Source organism: Orycteropus afer, unplaced genomic scaffold (assembly GCF_000298275.1).
Source record: "Orycteropus afer afer isolate SDZICR_OR568_19922 unplaced genomic scaffold, OryAfe1.0 scaffold00142, whole genome shotgun sequence".
In the NCBI taxonomy this organism is placed as follows: domain Eukaryota; kingdom Metazoa; phylum Chordata; class Mammalia; order Tubulidentata; family Orycteropodidae; genus Orycteropus; species Orycteropus afer.
In genome coordinates, this window is record NW_006921729.1 from 2,942,427 (window position 1) to 2,960,667 (window position 18,241).

At 45.2% G+C, this 18,241-nt stretch overlaps 1 protein-coding gene across 1 annotated transcript in view; it reads left to right on the top strand.

Moving 5' to 3' along the window:
- The window catches only part of DLEC1 (DLEC1 cilia and flagella associated protein), a 128,980-nt gene that overhangs the window by 76,395 nt on the left and 34,344 nt on the right, over positions 1 to 18,241 (top strand). The window contains exons 10-19 of the mRNA XM_007945753.1: positions 1,233 to 1,325; positions 4,038 to 4,128; positions 4,943 to 5,105; positions 6,243 to 6,435; positions 7,252 to 7,310; positions 7,965 to 8,133; positions 8,598 to 8,691; positions 8,924 to 9,054; positions 9,164 to 9,322; positions 12,130 to 12,269. Coding sequence (XP_007943944.1) covers positions 1,233 to 1,325; positions 4,038 to 4,128; positions 4,943 to 5,105; positions 6,243 to 6,435; positions 7,252 to 7,310; positions 7,965 to 8,133; positions 8,598 to 8,691; positions 8,924 to 9,054; positions 9,164 to 9,322; positions 12,130 to 12,269 — 1,292 coding nt within the window. The remainder of the gene's footprint in view (positions 1 to 1,232; positions 1,326 to 4,037; positions 4,129 to 4,942; positions 5,106 to 6,242; positions 6,436 to 7,251; positions 7,311 to 7,964; positions 8,134 to 8,597; positions 8,692 to 8,923; positions 9,055 to 9,163; positions 9,323 to 12,129; positions 12,270 to 18,241) is intronic.

Here is an 18,241-nt window from a genome sequence, read left to right on the forward strand (position 1 = left end):
CTTCAAGGCTTAGGGGTCCAGGATTATCTTCTGTGTCTGTGTTAATTGGTTTCCCTTTTCTTTGTTGAAGAGGGTCTGTGCAGTCTTTCTGCCTAGTCCGCCATCTTACTGGAACTGGTTAAAACATTTTTTGAGGCAACATTTACAACTAGGGAGATTTCACATAAAAATATGCATTTTTAATCTCTGAACGGTTGGGAGTTATCTTGCACTAGACCAGGGTTCCATTACAGCCCTGTTGGCTGGATCTGGATGGAGGACATGTGCACTCCTCCCCTGTGTGCGCTCCTCCCCTGTGTGTCCCCCTGACAGCCCAGCACTGACACCATTTCTCATCATGCTCACACCATTATTTTTCTTATAGGAGAGATCTTTCTCTGTACCCACATCTCCAGAAAACAAGAGGTAGAGCCAGAGGACCACATGTTCTAAGAAATACATTTCACTCATTTGTATTACCTGCCAGGGTCCTATAGGCATAGGTTTGTGTCCCTGACATGTCAAGTGGCTTCTTATATAGATACCTGGGATGCTGCTTTGCTAGCAAGATGGCAGCTGCCTTCATAACTCAGGCGCTTACAGCCAAGAGTGGGTGGAGAATGGAATCAGCCAATAAGTGGACTCTAACTATACAAAGTACATCAGTAAGGGCAAGGACAATGTGCTTTGGGAGCATGGAGGAGGGACTTCTCACACCACCTCCTTTGTGAGACTTTCTCTTACTCCTCCTACTTTATATCTGAGCACTTGGCAATGGTATTCCTTGTATCTCCTACTGTTGTTGTTGTTATGTGTTGTCGAGTAAGACCCGACTCATAGCGACCCTTCCTTGGGTTTCCGAGGCAGTATCACTATGGAAGTAGATCACCCAACCATTCTTCTGAGGAGTGGCTGGTGGGCTTGAACTGCCAGCCTTCTGGTTGCAGTCAAGTGCCTTAGGTACTACACTACCAGAGCTCCTGTATCTCCTACTAGCAGTTAGTTTTTTTACAGATGCCCTATTACTTACTTGTCTTTAACCTTCAGAACTAATCACATGCCTGGTGCATGGTGAAGGCTGAGTAAATGCTTGCTGAATGAGTGAGCCTTAAGTATCTCTATTAATATAGGACTGGATGACCTTAAGATCATCAGGTTGCAAAATAGATGTGTGGAAGGGAGAAATTTGCAATTTGAGCACTGGATTTCATAATTTCTTCCACATCATTGTGTAACCTTTTGCTTTTCTTAAGGCTGTGACAACTAATAGCTTTGTTGAGCAACCACCCTTTGGAGTCCTTCCTTCAGTGTTTGAACTGGCCCCAGGGCAAGCCATATTATTGGAGGTAAGTAATTAGACATCTGTGTATATTTTCTTCATCTTATAATTCAAACCAAAAAAAAAAAAAAAAAAACAACTCACTACCATTGAGCCGATTCTGACTCATAGTGACTCCCATTGGGTTCCCAAGGCAGGAAGTCTTAATGGAAGTCGATTGCTCAGTCTTTCTGCGGAATGGCTGGTGGGTTTGAACCACCAACCTTCTTAGCAGTCAGATGCCTTAGGCACTATGCCACCAGAGTTCCTTCCTGTTATGATTAGTCATGAGTATTTCCTCAGCTGTTCACGTGATTTCATTTACCTCTGTGTTTTTATGACCCAAAGGTCCATTCCCAAGCTATCCCAGCCTCAGAAGTTTATGGGGAGGTGCATTGTTCTTGCATTCTGTAGGGCGACATTTGACTGTCTTAGTACCTTTCTCACAAAGCAAACACACAGAAAGCCCTAGCATTCGCATCACAATCTAGAAGCCTCACTTGGCTATATTACAGCCTAGGACTCACCTCCATCAACATCTAAGCTGCCTCCAAGATCTTTCCTTGGTTCTGCAGTATCTCTTGGACCCTCCCCACCCACCACCACCACTATCTGGTGTCTGGATGATGAGAGTGGCCTTTTCCACTCCCTTTCCTGTTTTGTCCTCAATTTATATGGTCTGTGAGGCCTGCCTTCCTTAGGCCTCTTTCCAGAGCTTCTGATCCCCTGGCTATAGACTTCTTCCTTCCATGGTATAAAGGAAGGCTTCCTTTTATCAGCCCCTTTTCAATTTCAAGTGTTCTGATGGGATCTACTTGTAGAGCCCTGGAGCTTGGCTGGCTGGTTTGTGTCAGTGCTGATTTCATCTCTGATGAGGACCTGCCTCTTAGTGTTGGAACTGGGCCAGTTCAGGGACACAGGAGGGTTTTCACAGTCCTCACCTGCAGCTGAGGGCCAGGCTGGGTCTGCGAGGTCCACACACAGGCCAGGCTGTCTCTCCCCTCGGAGTAGCCTGGGCCTTGTCAGAGACTTGTCATGGCTCTAAGGAACATGGGGACTGGTCACCCTTAACCAGCCCAGGACTTTCCCTTTGTTCAATCCTCCTATGATCGCCAAGGAAAAGAAGAGAATAACAGCAAGACCCTTTGGGGAAGTGGAGGAAACAGAGAGGTTTTTCTCCTTTGCATTCCTTATTTTGCTTGCTAGTTAATTTGGGTTTTGTTTGTTTGTTTATTTTAAACATTTATTCATATTTCCAAGTGAGGAATAAATCCACATGATTAAAAATTTAAATGATACAAATAGGTAAACCCAGAAGCCACAACCTTAGCAGTTTGTGAGTGTACTTCCAGAGGTGTGTTAGGCCTAAATAAGCAATATACATGGCTTTCTTTTCCTTTTCTTATGTTTTCCCTTTATGCAAATCACTTCCTGCTCTGTTTCCACTTAACATGTATCTTAGAAATCATTCTCATCTTTTTTATAGCTGCTAGTATTCCACTGTGTGTATGAACCATAATTTAGTTCAGCAGTCCTCTACTGATGTTTTTCTGATTTTTGGCTCTTTCACTGAATAGTTTATACATACTTCAGTTGATGCAAGTATGATTCTACCTATAGGATACAGCCCTTAAAGTAGATTTGCTGGCTGGAGAGTCTGTGCTTTCATAATTTAATACATGTTGCCAAAATCCCCTCCATGAAAATGTTACCAATTTATGCTCCCACCAGCAACGTGTGAGGGTGCCTGTTTTCTCACACCCTTGCCAATACCATGTGTTGTTGTTGTTGTTGTTGTTATATGCCGTCGAGTCAGCCCTGACTCATAGCGACCCCTCCTTGGGTTTCCGAGGCAGTATCACTACGGAAGTAGGATTGCCCAACCTTCCTTCCGAGGAGTGGCTGGTGGGTTTGAACCGCCAGCCGTCTGGTTAGCAGGCAAGTGTCTTAGCCACTATGCTACCAGAGCTCCATACCATGTGTTATCAACCTTAAAAACAAACAAACAAATTGGTAGGGGCATTTTCAGAGGTATGTAAAAGTAAAGAGAATAGCTAATGATCCTCCATGTACTCATCACCCAGCTTTAACTGTTATCGACTCTTGGCCCATCTTCCTGTGTCTTCACCCTTTCATTCCCCCACCCAATCCCTACTCTGAAAATTCAAGACATCTTATCATTACATTTGACTCTTCGCCAGTATGATTACTGTGAAGAATGGTTCTTCAGGGTGGTTGTTAAGGAACTGTGGTGGCACAGTGGTTAAAGTATTTGGCTACTAACCAAAAGATCGGCAGTTTGAATCCACCAGCCAGTCTGTGGGAGGAAGATAAGGCAGTCTGCTTCTGTAAAGATTTACAGGCTTGGAAACTCTGTGGGGCAATTCTACTGTGTCCTATAGGGTCGCTATGAGTTGGAATCTACTCGATGGCAGTGGGTTTGGATTTTGGTGGGTGATTTTTCTTTTAATATGAGTTGAATTTGTTGTCATTTGTTTAAAGGCTATTTTTATTTCCTTCTTTGTTAACTTTCTCTTCATATCCTTTCAACATGTTCCCCACATGACTCTGAAGTGGAGCCTAGGCAGAAACCCCTTGGCCTCAGGTGTCTAGAAGGGAATGTGTGGGTGGGGGGAAGCATAAGATGGAGAGCAAAGGTAGGATAGTAGAAGAGGAGGATGGAAAGTGGAGGTGGGAGCCTGCTGATGGGAGGTAACAGAGCAGCACTTCTCTCCCCCAGGTCTTATTCCTCCCAATGAGCCTAGAAAAGGCAGAGCAGGCCTTCGTCATCGTGTGCGACAACTGCCAGACAAAGGAGCTGGTGACCGTAGGTGGGCTTGTGTGCGCTTCCAGGGATAGGGCTTGAGTAGATACCCCTGCTTTCCACTCCCCTCCCTGCTCCAGGAGCTAATGCACTAGTGTTGGCAGCAACATAGCTGCACTCTGTGTCAGACAGCGCATTGAGGGGCTACTATAGCCTCTGGGCCTTGGGGTCTAGCTTTGGGCCCCTCGTACTAGTCAAACTTCAGAGACTCCCAAGCCAGTGTAGCGTCCAGGACAATCCCAAGGAAATTGCTACTGAGAAACAGATGGAAACCTGGGTGAACTCTCAATGCTTCACTTTGAAACCCCCCTTGATCTTGATCTTTTTTGGAGAATTGCCAATGACTTACACATAAACAACACATAGGCACCTCTAGCTTCTGCAGGGTTAGAAGGAGCATCCTGCTGAATTTCCCTAAGATGCTCATACTCCTTCCTTCTTTCTTTCCTTCAACCCACCCATCTACCCACCCATCATCCACCCACTCCTCTAGTTTTACTCAGCATACATTAATTGAGTGCCTGTTATGTGATTCTCAAAACCACCTCTTTTTGGTCTACAAAGATAAAGGAATGTGAATCTGTGTGGGGTTGTAAATCTTTGTGGGGTTATGCTAATGCCACCCTCCCATCCCCTCTTGTGTGCACTTCAGGAGATAATGGTGGGAGATGGCTCTAGGAAGTTATTGGGGGCTTCTATGAAGGCTGAAGCCAGCCTTATTGCATTGGATGATAGCATTGGGTCCATGCTAGCCTTTGGCCACAGAGTCCTGATTTTGGCCCTGGGCTTTCATCCTAAACTTTACTACCCTACTTTGTCAGGAATAGGGCAGCTGGTTGCTTTGGAGCTGATCTATGTTTCTGGTGAAGATAGTCAACCAGAGCCTGGAGAGCTCACAGACTTAACAGCCCAGCACTTCATACGCTTTGAGCCTGAAAACCTTCGGTCTACTGCTAAGAAACAGTTGATCATTAGAAATATTACGTGAGTGACCCCTGTACAACACCTCCCAACACATATTCCTTCTCCCCCTTCACCAGGCCCTGAGTTCCCAGTGAGGAGGGAGGTTCTTTCCAAGCGCCAGGGAGGAGTATAGGTACAGAATGGATGAATCCAAATGTTCACTGTACAGTATGGCAGCCACTAGCCATATGTAGCTATTAAAATTAAAATTAAATACAATTAAAAATTCAGTTTCTCACTGACACTAGCCACATTTCAAGTGTTCATAGCCTCATAGTGGTTTGTGGCTACTACTGGACAGCGCAGATATATAACATTTCCATTACTACAGGAGATTAGGTTAGACAGTGCTGATCTAGGCCATCCAGGGCCATCTGTAGCCAGGAACAGTTTCCCAAAGGGGCCCTGCCCTTACTATCCAAGTTCCAGGGGCAGACTATAGCCTGTGGGTTCAGTTCTCACTGCCATTATTTCCTGACCATCCTCTGAGCACCATCATTATACCAGGACAAACCTCAGGGAGCCTCTGAGCCAGGGCTGGCCTGGTGACCTCAAGGTTACACAGGATTCTGTCATCTGGAATGATCAGCAGCTATCTGGCTGTCCTGACAACTGCCTGTCAGCAACATGCCCAGAGTCCTGCCCCTCCCTACACCATGGGGTGTTGTCACTGTTCCTATTGGCACCCAGTGGTCACTTATCTTTCTAGGCAGGGCTACTCTGGGAGACAATAGCTGTGGAGGGTAAGGGTAGAGTTGATATAGCAAATCTTTGAACTTCTCATATGATAGGAAACACTATGGAAGCTTTTCCTGGCATCTAGAGAGATTCTAGACCCCCACAGTTTAATGAATGGAACATGATTCCCTGGTTTACTCTTTCCCCTGAATCACTATACTCTACCCTCCAGATGCTAAGGACTCTCTTTCATGGTCTCCAGCTTAGACTTCCTGACCCACCTGCTATCCCTTACCTATGTTCCCCCCAGCTGCTCCATGGAAAGGGCATGAAAAGTGACCTAGTCACTTCCTATTTCTGGGCCCTTTCCTTCTCCTTCTTGGAATAGGGCCAGACCAGGCATGAGGTGGAAAGACCTGGTCCTGGCCAAATTGGGACCTGGTCTTTGACCTATGCCCATTGTCAGGGTTCCCCCCACAGGCACGTGGAGCTGGCCTTCCATTGGCAGATCATGAAGCCCAACCTGAAGCCCCTGATGCCAGGAGAAGCCTACAGCATGGACAGTATCAAGTGCCACCCTGACTTGGAGACAGCCTTCTCCATCATGCCTGAAAAGGGGCTTCTTAATCCCCACACGGACCATGAGTTCATCCTGAGCTTTTCTCCTCATGAGGTTAAATTAGGGCCATCCTGGTAACCATACATGAATGAATCATAACGTTTTAATCCTCCATCCATATTCTTTAATTAAATTGAAGCTATAACTGGACCTGAAGAGATACTACCATCCCACTGAGTCTGGCACTTAGCTAAGAAAGTGGCTAGAGGATGTACCTGGTTGCAGGAAGAAGCAGCTAATTTAGTCTGGTCCTGATTACAGGCATATCCTGTCTGCAGCAGGAGCCTGGGCTTGTTTCCTCAGCTCTGGTGTCTTCTCTATTTCTTCTTGTAACAGAGACATCAGCAGCCCCTAGAGAGAGTGACATTTCCCAGGGAGAGGTTACCAAAGCTCCCTATCCAGAGTGGAAACCCTTTGTGTAATAGCAAGAGGGAAATGAGAACTGGATGTGAGAAGGATGCTTAGGGGCCCTTGTTAGTGGATTTGGGACTAAGGTGAGCAGGTCTGCCTCTCAAACCAATCACCAGATACCTCTTTGTTCTGAGACAGTGTGGTTCTTCAGACACATTGAAGGCCCTACCAATGGGGTAATGTTGAGGTTGGAGGACCTTTCCTTCCTGTCCCCCAGATCCAGCTAAGGTAGGCACACCAGTCTTGAAACTATGGCAGCTCCAGCCTCTGATCCTGGCAGCCACCCCTCTCTCCATAAGGTGGGGAAAAAGTGGGCAGGGAAATAGCACTGTGTCTTCCTAAAGGCCTTTCTGGTAGCTAAGCCAAGCAGGGGAGGAATTCCTGCCATGGATCCAGCCATCTCAGGACAGCCTGGCTGGAATACAACCATGTCTTCAGGAAGCTATGCTTGTCTTGCAGCTAAGAGGTTTTCACAGTGTGCTCCAGATGGTGCTAGAGCAAATCCCGGAGCCTGCGAGGTGAGCAGGAACTAGACTCTGGGATAAGAGGTGGGCAACTGGGCCTGCCTTCCCATGGGGATGCTTCTGGGGAAGGTACCGAAAAGGGGTAAGTAAGCAACCTGACCCCCAGCAGGCCTTTGTGAGGGGCCACTTTTGCCTTGTGCTGGCACCTTGTCCCAGAGTGGGCTCAGCATGCAGGAGATAGCTCACTGGACTCACAGCAAGAGCTGTAAGCCACCCAGGAATCTTAGAGCTGAGCTCCAGCATTGCTACCTCCAAGCAGCCAGGCTGGTGGCCCCTAGGTGGTAGTGACTTGTGAGGGATGGTTTTGCCCTATGATGGGTGTCTCCGCCAGCTCATCCATAAATAAACCATCAGGGTGGGTCTCTGTCACCCTTGTACAGAGATCCCAGGCTGGGATCTCTCCAGTGGGGTCTCTAAAGACAGCAGGGGGTGTCCCTGTCCTAGGCCTTAGGCTGAACTGCTGTCTCAGCCATAGGCTTGTATCACCCTTTCAGATCATAGGCAGATGCCTCTGATTTTAGGGATGTGTGGGTAGGAGAGCATTTTCTTTTCACAAGAACACCAAAGATGTGGAACAGAGGCAAGGAATATGCAGGAACATGCTCCCAGGCTGTGCTGGCTGCTAGCTCATGGTGGCTTTGTGTTCAGTTCAGAAATTCAGAACCTAGAGGATGCCCCATACTCCATGGATGATGTGATTGTCCTGGAAATCGAGGTGAAAGGCTCAGCAGAACCTTTCCAGGTTCTCTTGGAGCCATATGCCCTCATCATCCCTGGAGAGAACTACATTGGCATAAACGTGAAGAAAGATTTTAAGGTAGGTCTCTCCCTACCCTGGCCTGACCAAGGTGTTGCTGACCTTGGGCCCAAGTGTGAGAAGGAGATAATTGGAGGGGCAGATGACAGCAGCCACTGCAAGGAGGCTGAGGCTATCCCCAAGTCCTTGAACCAAACTTGATTTGCACAGATGAATGGGCCAGGCATGTTGTTCTTATTTTATCAGCTTCCCAGAATCCCCTGAGAGACAGCTGTGGAGCCCATTCCTGTCCTCACATATCTTTGGCAGGATATGCCTTCCAGAGCTCTGCCCACAAGCCCTGAACTGTGGATTGAGGCTGCTACCGGGTTGAAAAGTCCATGGCTGCCATGAGCCAGGAATGAACTGCTTCACCAAGGGTCAGGTGGACCCTTGGTGAGCCTGCAATCCCACAGTCCTTCAGCAGGTGCAGATTTGATGTGAAAGGGCTGTGTCGGCAGTCCAGGTTGTGCTGTGTCTTTCAGATGTGGAACAACAGCAAGTCACCCATCAGATACATGTGGGAGAAGATTAGTGACTGCCACATCATTGAAGTGGAACCCTGCACAGGGATCATAGGTACCGCAGGAACTGTGGGAGGGGTTGTAGCCTTCCTAGGTCTGGCTGAGGGAGGAGGCTTCAGAGTTAAAGGGCCTGTACAGAGCTCATGGTTTCCTGTGACCAGCTCCAGCCAAGGCATGGGACATGTAGTGGACAAAAAGCCATCAGAGTTTGTACATCTGCAGCCGGCCCCAGTACAATATTACCCCTGATTCATTTCTCCACCTCTCACTTCTCTCCTCTCTCCCAGAGCCCAGTGAAGCCAGGGATTTTGAGTTGAACTTTACTGGGGGTGTTCCAGGCATAATAAGCCAGGACCTGCTGTGTGAAATCAAAGACTCACCTTCGCCAGTGGTGTTGCACATTGAGGCGGCTTTTAAGGTAGTGTGGGTGGGGGCTGGGCAGCTGGGTGGACCCAGGAAGCTGACAAGGATAGGGCATAGAGCCCATTCCCAAGTGGCTCAGTGACAGGCCTCTGTGCCTGTCTCAGGGACCTGTACTCGTCATCAATGTCTCAGCCCTTCAATTTGGTTTGCTTCGCCTGAAGCAGAAAGTTACACACTCCATCCAGATCCAGAACATCAGCCAGCTCCCAGCCACATGGCACATGAAAGAGAGCACAGTCTGCCTTGAAGAACGGCATGAGAGTGTAAGTCGGGCACTGCAGCATCCTATGGGACACCCCTGAACCCACTCCCATCTCCATGAGCCAATTTTGCTGTGTCAGATTGGAACTGTGAAACTTGTGCTGGTGAATTCAGAGCTTTAGGCTGGCAGAGGAAAAGCCTGTCTGGTGGTTTTCGCCTGGCAGTGTACTCAATCCTACCCATCATGGAGGCTATTGGGGTCCCTTCTATACTTAGCCCCACACTTGTTTTTCCTGTTCTTTTCTCCATCGTTTGATGTACAAATAAGACATGATTATGTCCCTCTTTCAGAGCAGCCTGCATTAGGAAGAAAATGGAGAGCTGCATTTTCAAGGGCAGGAAGCTTCCAAGGGTACTGTTGCCAAGGGCTGTGTTCCGTGCCTCCGGAAAGGGGGCATATCTGCCCAAAAGTACTCATGCTCTTAGGGATTGTGCCTGCAGTTTGAGTACATGCCACCAGGTGGTACCTGGACAAGGGCTTGTGGGCCAAACCAAAGGCTCAAAAAAAGAAAAGATGAATTTCCTTTCAAATAGCTGCTGCTGCTTCTCCTCCTCTTCCTTTACTGCTGCTTCTGCTTCTCCTTTCACTGTAAACGTAAGAAATGCTTAAAAGTAGCTAAAGATTACCATAGCCCTATGTGACATCACGTTTAAATACAATATGCAATCTGAAACACACAAAGCATCCAGCTGATCCCAACTGCCAACTGTTGTTGTTGTGTGCCATCGAGTCGGACCCGACTCATAGCAACCCATCTTTGGGTTTCCAAGGCAGTATCACTACAGAAGTAGATTGCCCAACCTTCCTTCCGAGGAGTGGCTGGTGGGTTAACTGCCAACAGTTAGATGTAAATCACTACTCTGCCCCACAGTGGATGGCTGGAGCTCACTAGGAGCTGCCTCAAGTTGTTGCTGCAATGTGAGACCCTGGCCAGGTCTGGTACAGAGAAAGCACCCTTCTTCTCCCTGCTTCCTACCAAGGTCCCCTGTCCTGCTTACCCACTTGCACACTTTCCTTTCCATACTCAGAAGCTGAGGAAGACACATGTAGCCACACATGCATCATAGTTGGCAACATGCTTTTCCTTTGTCTAGGACTTTCCCTGTCCAGTCAGAAGCCATTGTCCTTTACCTGACCGCCTTGCCTCTCTAGCTGGACACTCTGGAACTTAGAAGTTATGACCATTTGTTTCAAATCACCAACACCATTGCCAAGAACTATTGCCAGGGGTCCTAATAACAGCTAGTGATTCCTCCCCATCCCCACCCCCACCCCCAGGGCTCACTGGTTTCCCAGCTTGGATCCTAGAACCACAGAAGTCTGGAGCTGAAGAATTATCAATATCTTTAGTGCTCATGTTATGTTTAGGCAGGAATCCTTTCATCATGAAACTTTATGCAGAAGCCCAATATACAGAATAAAGTATGACTGCTCTGGCCACCAAGAGACTCCCTTGCTAGGCACACTGTGCCCCATCCTGCCTCTCCTTGTACCCATCCCTTGCCTAAAGCACTTCTGAGGAATCCCTGGGATTTCCCAGAGCCCAGGTCGAAGCTCAGGAACCTTAGCCCATCTCCTCATTTGACAAGAGCCCGAGAAGAGACCTAGAGTCACACAGCTAATGGGTGGTTGGAGTCAGACCAGATCCTGGTTTCTTGACTCCCAGTCTGTGTTTTTCTCACACAATGAAGATTAACTGCATTTTTATCATTGGAATAATTGTCGATCGATCTTACACTATTTTAAGATTATGTCATAACTGAGACTGGTAAGAATCCTGCCTCTATATTCTTTTGAGCTCTCAAAAAATAGTGTTGGGATTGAAGTTTGTTAGATACTCTAAGTTAGGAGCCCCGGAGCTGCTGAAACCCAGCCCTAGATCACGGCCACATCCCCAGGGCTCCAAAGGGAATGCGTACTTGGAAAGCAAAGACAAAAGAAAGCACAGTGACTCTTTGCTTGCAGCTGAGCTGGGGCCCAAAACTCCAGTGCCTGAGCTTTGGAGAGCCAGGCTGGAGCACAAAGCGCCCTCTTTTGTGTGAGAGTTAGGCCTGTGCAGCCTCCAGTGAAGGCCAGTCCATCCCTCCTTCTAGGCCAGGGTCGTGAACATAGGGCCCAAGGCTGCTGGGAGTAAGGGGTGGGAGGAGTAGGGATGAGAGATAGCAGACCAGACCTACATGCCAGACACCTGGATAAAGGATATGAGGTGGTCAGGTCTTTTCTGTCAGGTGTAGTCCTTGCACTCACTGTGTCTCATGGAAAGGAGAGACCAAAGAGAAGGAGAACTTCCCTCCTGGGTGTGGTCTTTCAGTGTCCAGCGATGCTCACACTACCAGTGTGGCCTTCTGGGGCCCTGAGACAACTCATTCAGATGAGTGCCCTTTCAGTCAGGGACAGGAAGAAGGGAGTGTAGAGGGCCCTCCCCAGGTGCAGGTGCTCTTTCCCTTGTCTGTGTGCCTAGTAAGGGGGGAGCTGAGCTTCCACCTGCCAGCTCAGTCCTTCACCTGCCAGCTCAGCCCCCCACACTCCCCCAGGGAGCCTAGCTCTGCCTTTTCCCTCTCAGTGCCTGGAAACTTCCAGCTTGTCTGTTGCTTTAGCTTAGAGACTCAGTGTTTGTCCTCTTAATCCTGAGACTCATTCAACTGGAATCAGTCATCTGCTTGCCTCATTCTGGATCCTAGATGACTCTATGAAGAGCTGGGGCACCTTGGTGGTAACCATGGTTGAGTACCACCCTTAGCCCCTAGTTCCTCTGCAATTCCAAGCCCCCATCCCATCTTCATCCTTCTGGTTTGACCTTCCGACCAGGAATCTCTCTTCGACATTGAGCCCTCGAGCGGCCGTCTTCACCCTCTAGGGGAGTGCAATGTGAATGTAACCTTCGAGGCCTTGCTCTGCCAGAGTCTGCAGACGATCCTGGAGCTGGAGGTGGAAAACGGGATCTGGAGGTAAGGGGTGAGGGGGAGAGCCATTACAACTTTATTCATGGTGTACTATATGTAATTACAGATTTCTTTTTAGACATTTCTAAATTTAAAGGTACTATTGTTGTTCGGAGGAGCTCTGGTAGCATAGTGCCTAAGGCACTTGACTGCTAACCAGAAGGCTGGCGGTTCAAACCCACCAGCCACTCCTCGGAAGGAAGGTTGGGCAATCCTACTTCCATGGTGATACTGCCTCAGAAACCCAAGGAGGGGCCGACTCGACAGCACATAACAACATAACATTGTTGTTCGGTATGTAGGAGCCCCATACAACATAGAACAAAAGGTTGCCTGGTCCTATGCCATCCTCACAGTCATTGCTGTTGGAGCCCATTGTTGGTTGCAGCTACTGTGTTAATCCATCTAGTTGAGGGTCTTCCTCTTTTTCACTGACTCTAGTTTATCAAGCATGATGTCCTTCTCTAAGAATTTATATTAATACATGTTTGTTCTATAAAATACGGAAATTACAGGAAAGAAAATTAAGATGACTCATGGGCCAGTACCCAGAAATAATTATGAAGTATATCCTCCTATTGTATATGTATTCATTTTTATTAGTTTAAAAAAAAACAAAAACTCACTGCCGTCAAGTTGACTCCGACTCATATCCCCTCCTTGGGTTTCCGAAGTGGTATCTCTACTGAAGTAGATTGCTCAATCTTCCTTCCAAGGACTGGCTGGTGGATTTGAACCACCAGCCTTCTGGTTAGCAGTCAAATGCCTTAAGCATTATGCCACTAGAGCTCCTCTTTTACAGTATAGGAAAGGTATAACTAGATAAACTACTTTTTTCACTGGGAGTTCTGGTGGCATAGTGCCTAAGGGACTTGACTGCTAACCAGAATGCTGGTGGTTCAAACCTACCAGCCACTCCTCGGAAAGGTTGGGCAATCTACTTCTGTAGTGATACTGCCTTGGAAACCCAAGGAGGTGTCACTATGAGTCAGATCCAACTTGACGGCAGTGAGTTTGGTTTGGTGTTTTTTGGAATATAGAGTATGTTATCATATTGTTTTGTTTTTCAACACCATCACTTTTAATTGTTTTATTATGTTACTGTTTTGGGGAACCATTAAGTCTATTCCAACTCATAGTGACCCCACGTGACAGACAAGAATTGCTCATAGGGTTTTCTAGGCTGTAATATTTATGGAAGCAGATTGCCAGGTCTTTCTTCCACAGAATGACTGGGTTCTTTGAACTGCTGACCTTGTAGTTAGCAGCTGAATGCTTAACCATCATGCTACAAGGGATCCTTAATTATTGCATAATATTCCATAATATGTACCAAAATTTACTTAACCTGTATCCACATTTAGATTGCTTCCAGTTTTTTCTGTTCTAAATAATACTGATATAATGGTTTTTCTTTTACACATTTCTTATATACCTTTTACACATTGTCTTCACATTCCCTAGGATAAAAGACTGTCCAAGGACATGTGTATCATTCAGGTTTTTGATATATATTGCCAAATTGCCTCCCTCAAAAAGTTACATCATTTTATGCTTCTACTCAGTAGTAATATATGATTATCCATTTGCTGAATGTTAACCAAAACTACCTATACTCATTTATCTGTCATTGTAAATTTAATAAGTAAATTGTGAAACAGTTTCATGTACATTCTCTTGATTATTAGTGTGTTTTTTTTAATTATTAATGTTTTTATATAATTTGAATTTTTGTATTATTCTGTGAAATGCCCATTTCATTTCTGTTTTCATTTTTCTTTGAGGTTTTTTTCCTGTTGATTTGTTACATGAGATAAAAATACTTTGCCCAATTTATTGTTTGCCTTTTAATCTTATTTAACATTTTAATAAAGAAGTTTTAAATTTTTATGTGGTCAATTCTGTCAGTCTAGTCTTTGTTTCATATTTCAAAGACCTTACCTATCTAGAGATAAACCAGTCACCATCCTTATACTTTTTAAGTTTCATTTTTCAGTTAATTCTTCCATTCATTTTTAATTCATTTTGATCTATGGTTTGAGGTAGAGCTCTAACTTAATTTCTGCCTAAATCATTATTAATTGTCCTACCATCATCTACTTAACAATCAGTCTTTTCTCCACTATTATCTTATAGTAAGTAGTTATATTAAATTGGGCCTGTTTCTTGGCTTTTTCTAATGTTCCCTTGGTTTGTCTTTCATGTGCCAGTACTTCACTGTTATTAAATTTATTAATATCTAGTATCACAGTCTTCATCTTTCATAGTGATTTATGCCTTACTGTGTTTAAAATTTATAAAAAGTAGAACATATTGTAAAGAATTTACTAGTATATATGTTAACTTGCACATGTGCAGTGGGAGACCATGTGACCATAATGTCATAGCTATACTGTTCATAATAACAGAAAAACTGGAAACAATTAGTGCTTATCGACATGAGAATGGATACAAAGAATATTGTGGAATATTTAAGTGAATGAACCCCACTGTATTCTAGAAGGAACACACTGGAGGTTTCTAAGTATTGATAATACTTTTTCTTTCTTTTTTAAACTGTAGATTTATTTTATACTTATTTTTGCATGTGCTTTGTATTTTATCATAAAACATTTAAATGTGTATTTTAAATCTTTATGGATACTCTTCAATTATCCCCCAAAAGATGGTACCACCTTATATTCTACCTAGAGTATGTGAGGGAGTCCCTGGGTGGCACAAAAGGTTATATGCTCAACTGCTAACAGAAACGTTAGAGATTTTAATTCACCCAGAGGTACGTCAGAAGAAGGGCCTGAGATCCACTCCAGAAGGTCACAGCCATGAAAACCTTGTGGAGCAGAGTTCTGTTCTGCAACACACAGGCTTGCCATGAGCCAGAATCAACTTGACAGCAGTGTGATTTGTTTGTTTTATAGTTTATGACAGTACTCATTTCCCCACACTCTCACAATGATAGATATCATCTGACCCCTAGATATTATCTGGTTATACTTTAACCATCTGATGAAAGAAAAATATTCTATCACTGTCTTGTTTGAATGTGCTTTTTCATGATTGCCAATATGGGTTTAGATGTAAGCCTTCCTCTCAGTGTTCCTGCAACAAACCCACTGCCATCAAGTCTGACCTTGTGTTAATCAGAATGCTTACAGTTGCAGGTGATGGAAGCACAGATGTAAACTGCCTTAGGCAAAAAAGGGAAAACAGTGTAACTGAGCTTTCCTGATTCCAAGGTTTCAAACCATTTTCCTTTGTCTGGGCTTCTGCTTCTCTGTCATTCTCCATCTTCCTTCCCACTGAGCCCCACCCTCACCCCCACCCCTGCCCAAACTCTCAACTCTGCTTTTCTCTCTTCATTGGCCTTTTTCTCCTCTACTGGCCAAGGGCCCTTATCCACTCTGCCCAGTGGAGAAAGGACCAGCTCCAGGCTCACATACTCCCAGCATAACCTCAGTAAAAAAAAAAAAAAATACATCATCTTTCTCCCCTAGTGGTGGTGGAGGAAGGTCTGTCATCAGAAGAAGCATGTGGAAAAGTTTGCTGGGCCACGAAAATAGTGGCCACCACAATCCAACCCAGACTGCTGAATCTATACTGCATGAATTTAAATATTTTTCTCATTTTTTTTCATCTCAGTCTTTCTGCTCCAAGTTGAAGGAGGAGTCCTTGGCTTGCAGGTCTGATTCTGTCTTTGGTGGTGTGTCCCCATTTTGGCAATCATGTTTTTCATTTTCAACATTTTTGTTCTTAGATTGTTCTCTGTTTGTAATATTCTTATGGGTGCCATGTTGTTGTGTCGTTGTTATGTGCCCTCAAGTCGGCCCCGACTCATAGCGACCCCTCCTTGGGTTACCAAGACAGTATCACTATGGAAGTAGATTGCCCAACCTTCCTTCTGAGGAGTGGCTGGTGGGTTTGAACCACCAGCCTTCTGGTTAGCAGTCAAGTGCCTTAGCACTACGCTACCAGAGCTCCTTATGGGTGCCATAACCTCTCAGATTCTACTGAGGAAATGAATTTCTGTTTCCTCCAACATCAGATTTTGGTTTGTAATCCTCTCCTTCACTTTTTGGATTTGCTTGTATATCAAGTGATCCTTGGGTGTCCATTCTGGCTTTTGAATGGAGATGGAAGTTGATTTTATATAAGGCTGGTGATGTGAGTGTCCTCTGAGTAAGTAGGTGTAGGCGTGCAGGACTTCTCTTCCAAGGAATGGAGTATATGTGAGTGCTCCAGCCTCAGAGTACACAGCTAGCCAGAATCTCCTAAGAAGAAGGGACCTTTGGGAAAAACAGTCCAAGACAAACAGCAGAGGAAACTCACACTAGCCAGCCCCATGAATCAGTTCAGTTCTTTATTTGTAAATAGGAATGAATGACTAAGATCGTTAGGGTTATCTTCCCTTCACATCAGTTGGAAGGCCCAGTGTTATGTACTTACTGCCTGGCTTCTCTCCAGCCCCACACCCATAGCCTTCAGCCCAGGTAAATACTGCTTGGAATCAGCCTTCTCTGTGTTGGCCAGACTCTTAGGGACTGAAATCTTTGGAGAAATGTCTCTTCAAATCCTTTGCCCATTTTAAAAATTGGATTGTCTTTTTATTATTGACTTTTAACAGTTTATATGTTCAGAATATCAGTTCTTTATCAGATATATGGTTAGCAAATATTTTCTCTCAAGTTGAGTTATCTTTTGACTTTCTTTATGGCATCCTTTGAAGCAAAAAAGTCTTTAATTTTGACAAAGCCCAATTTATCTTTTTGTTTGTTTGTCACTTGTGTCATTGTCTAAGAAACCATTGCCTAATCTAAGGTCATGATGACTTACTCCTATGTTTTCTTCTAAGATTTTTATAGTATTGTCTTTTACATTTAGGTCTGTGAACCATTTTTTTTATTATTATTGTGATATGGGTGAAGATTTACAGAGCAAATTCACTTTCCATACAGCAGTTCACATATACTTTGTCTTATGTCATTGACCTCAGTTTACCACAATGCAACAGCTCCCCTCTCACTTCCTCCCCATAGTTACCTCTTCCCAGCGTCCATCCCTCCATGCACTCCTGCCCCCTGAGCTATCTCCCTGTGCATAAGCAGTTCTTCTTTCTCCCATGATTGTTCTCTCCAAGGAGCATATCTACTTGAGGTAAATGTTCAACTCATATGCTTGTCTTTTGTTTGGCTGGAAATCACAGGTGTGGGTTCAATTCCAGACCTGAAGGGCAGCTAGGGACCATACTCTCAGTGGTTCCACCAGGCTGTATCGGACCAGCAAAGCAAAGCTGGTCCCCATTTTTTTTTTTTTTTTCTCCTAATGATTTGAGTTTTGTTCCACATTGTTCTCCCTCTCTATCAAGGGTCTCCTACGTAGATTTCCTTCCAAGTGGATGACAGTGGTAGCCAGGCACCATCTAGTTCTTCTGGTCTCATAGTCGTATAGGCTGCAGATCAGATGGTGTACCAATCGCTAGGGGTTTTCTTCATTCTTCTTTGCTCTTGACAAGGAGAGACCCATCGTTGCATCTAGATGGCAACTTGCTAGCTTTTAAGATCCCAGTCGCTACTCACCAAAGTAGGAGGTGGGACAATGTTTTGTATAGTATGTTATGCCAATTGAGCTTGATGTCCCCTGCGACTATGGTCCCAAGCCTGCAGGTTCAACTACTCAGTCCTTCTGGGTAGCTGGCTGTGACCAAGCAGTGACCACAACCGTGCCCCTTGTCAACTCTACTATACACCTGGGAATTCTGATCATTCACATAAATTTATAGGACCATTGTCTGTCAATCCTATATATGTTCTTGGATACCCTCCCCATTTCATAGACATATCTAATCGTTTAGCCTGTCTACCCATCTATCTACCCATATACCCATGTTTGCTTTCACTGACAATGCAGTACTGTATGTGCAAAAGGGTTCATATTTGTTGTCTGTACCTCCCATGTACCTCTCTATGTCTTTCTCATCCTCA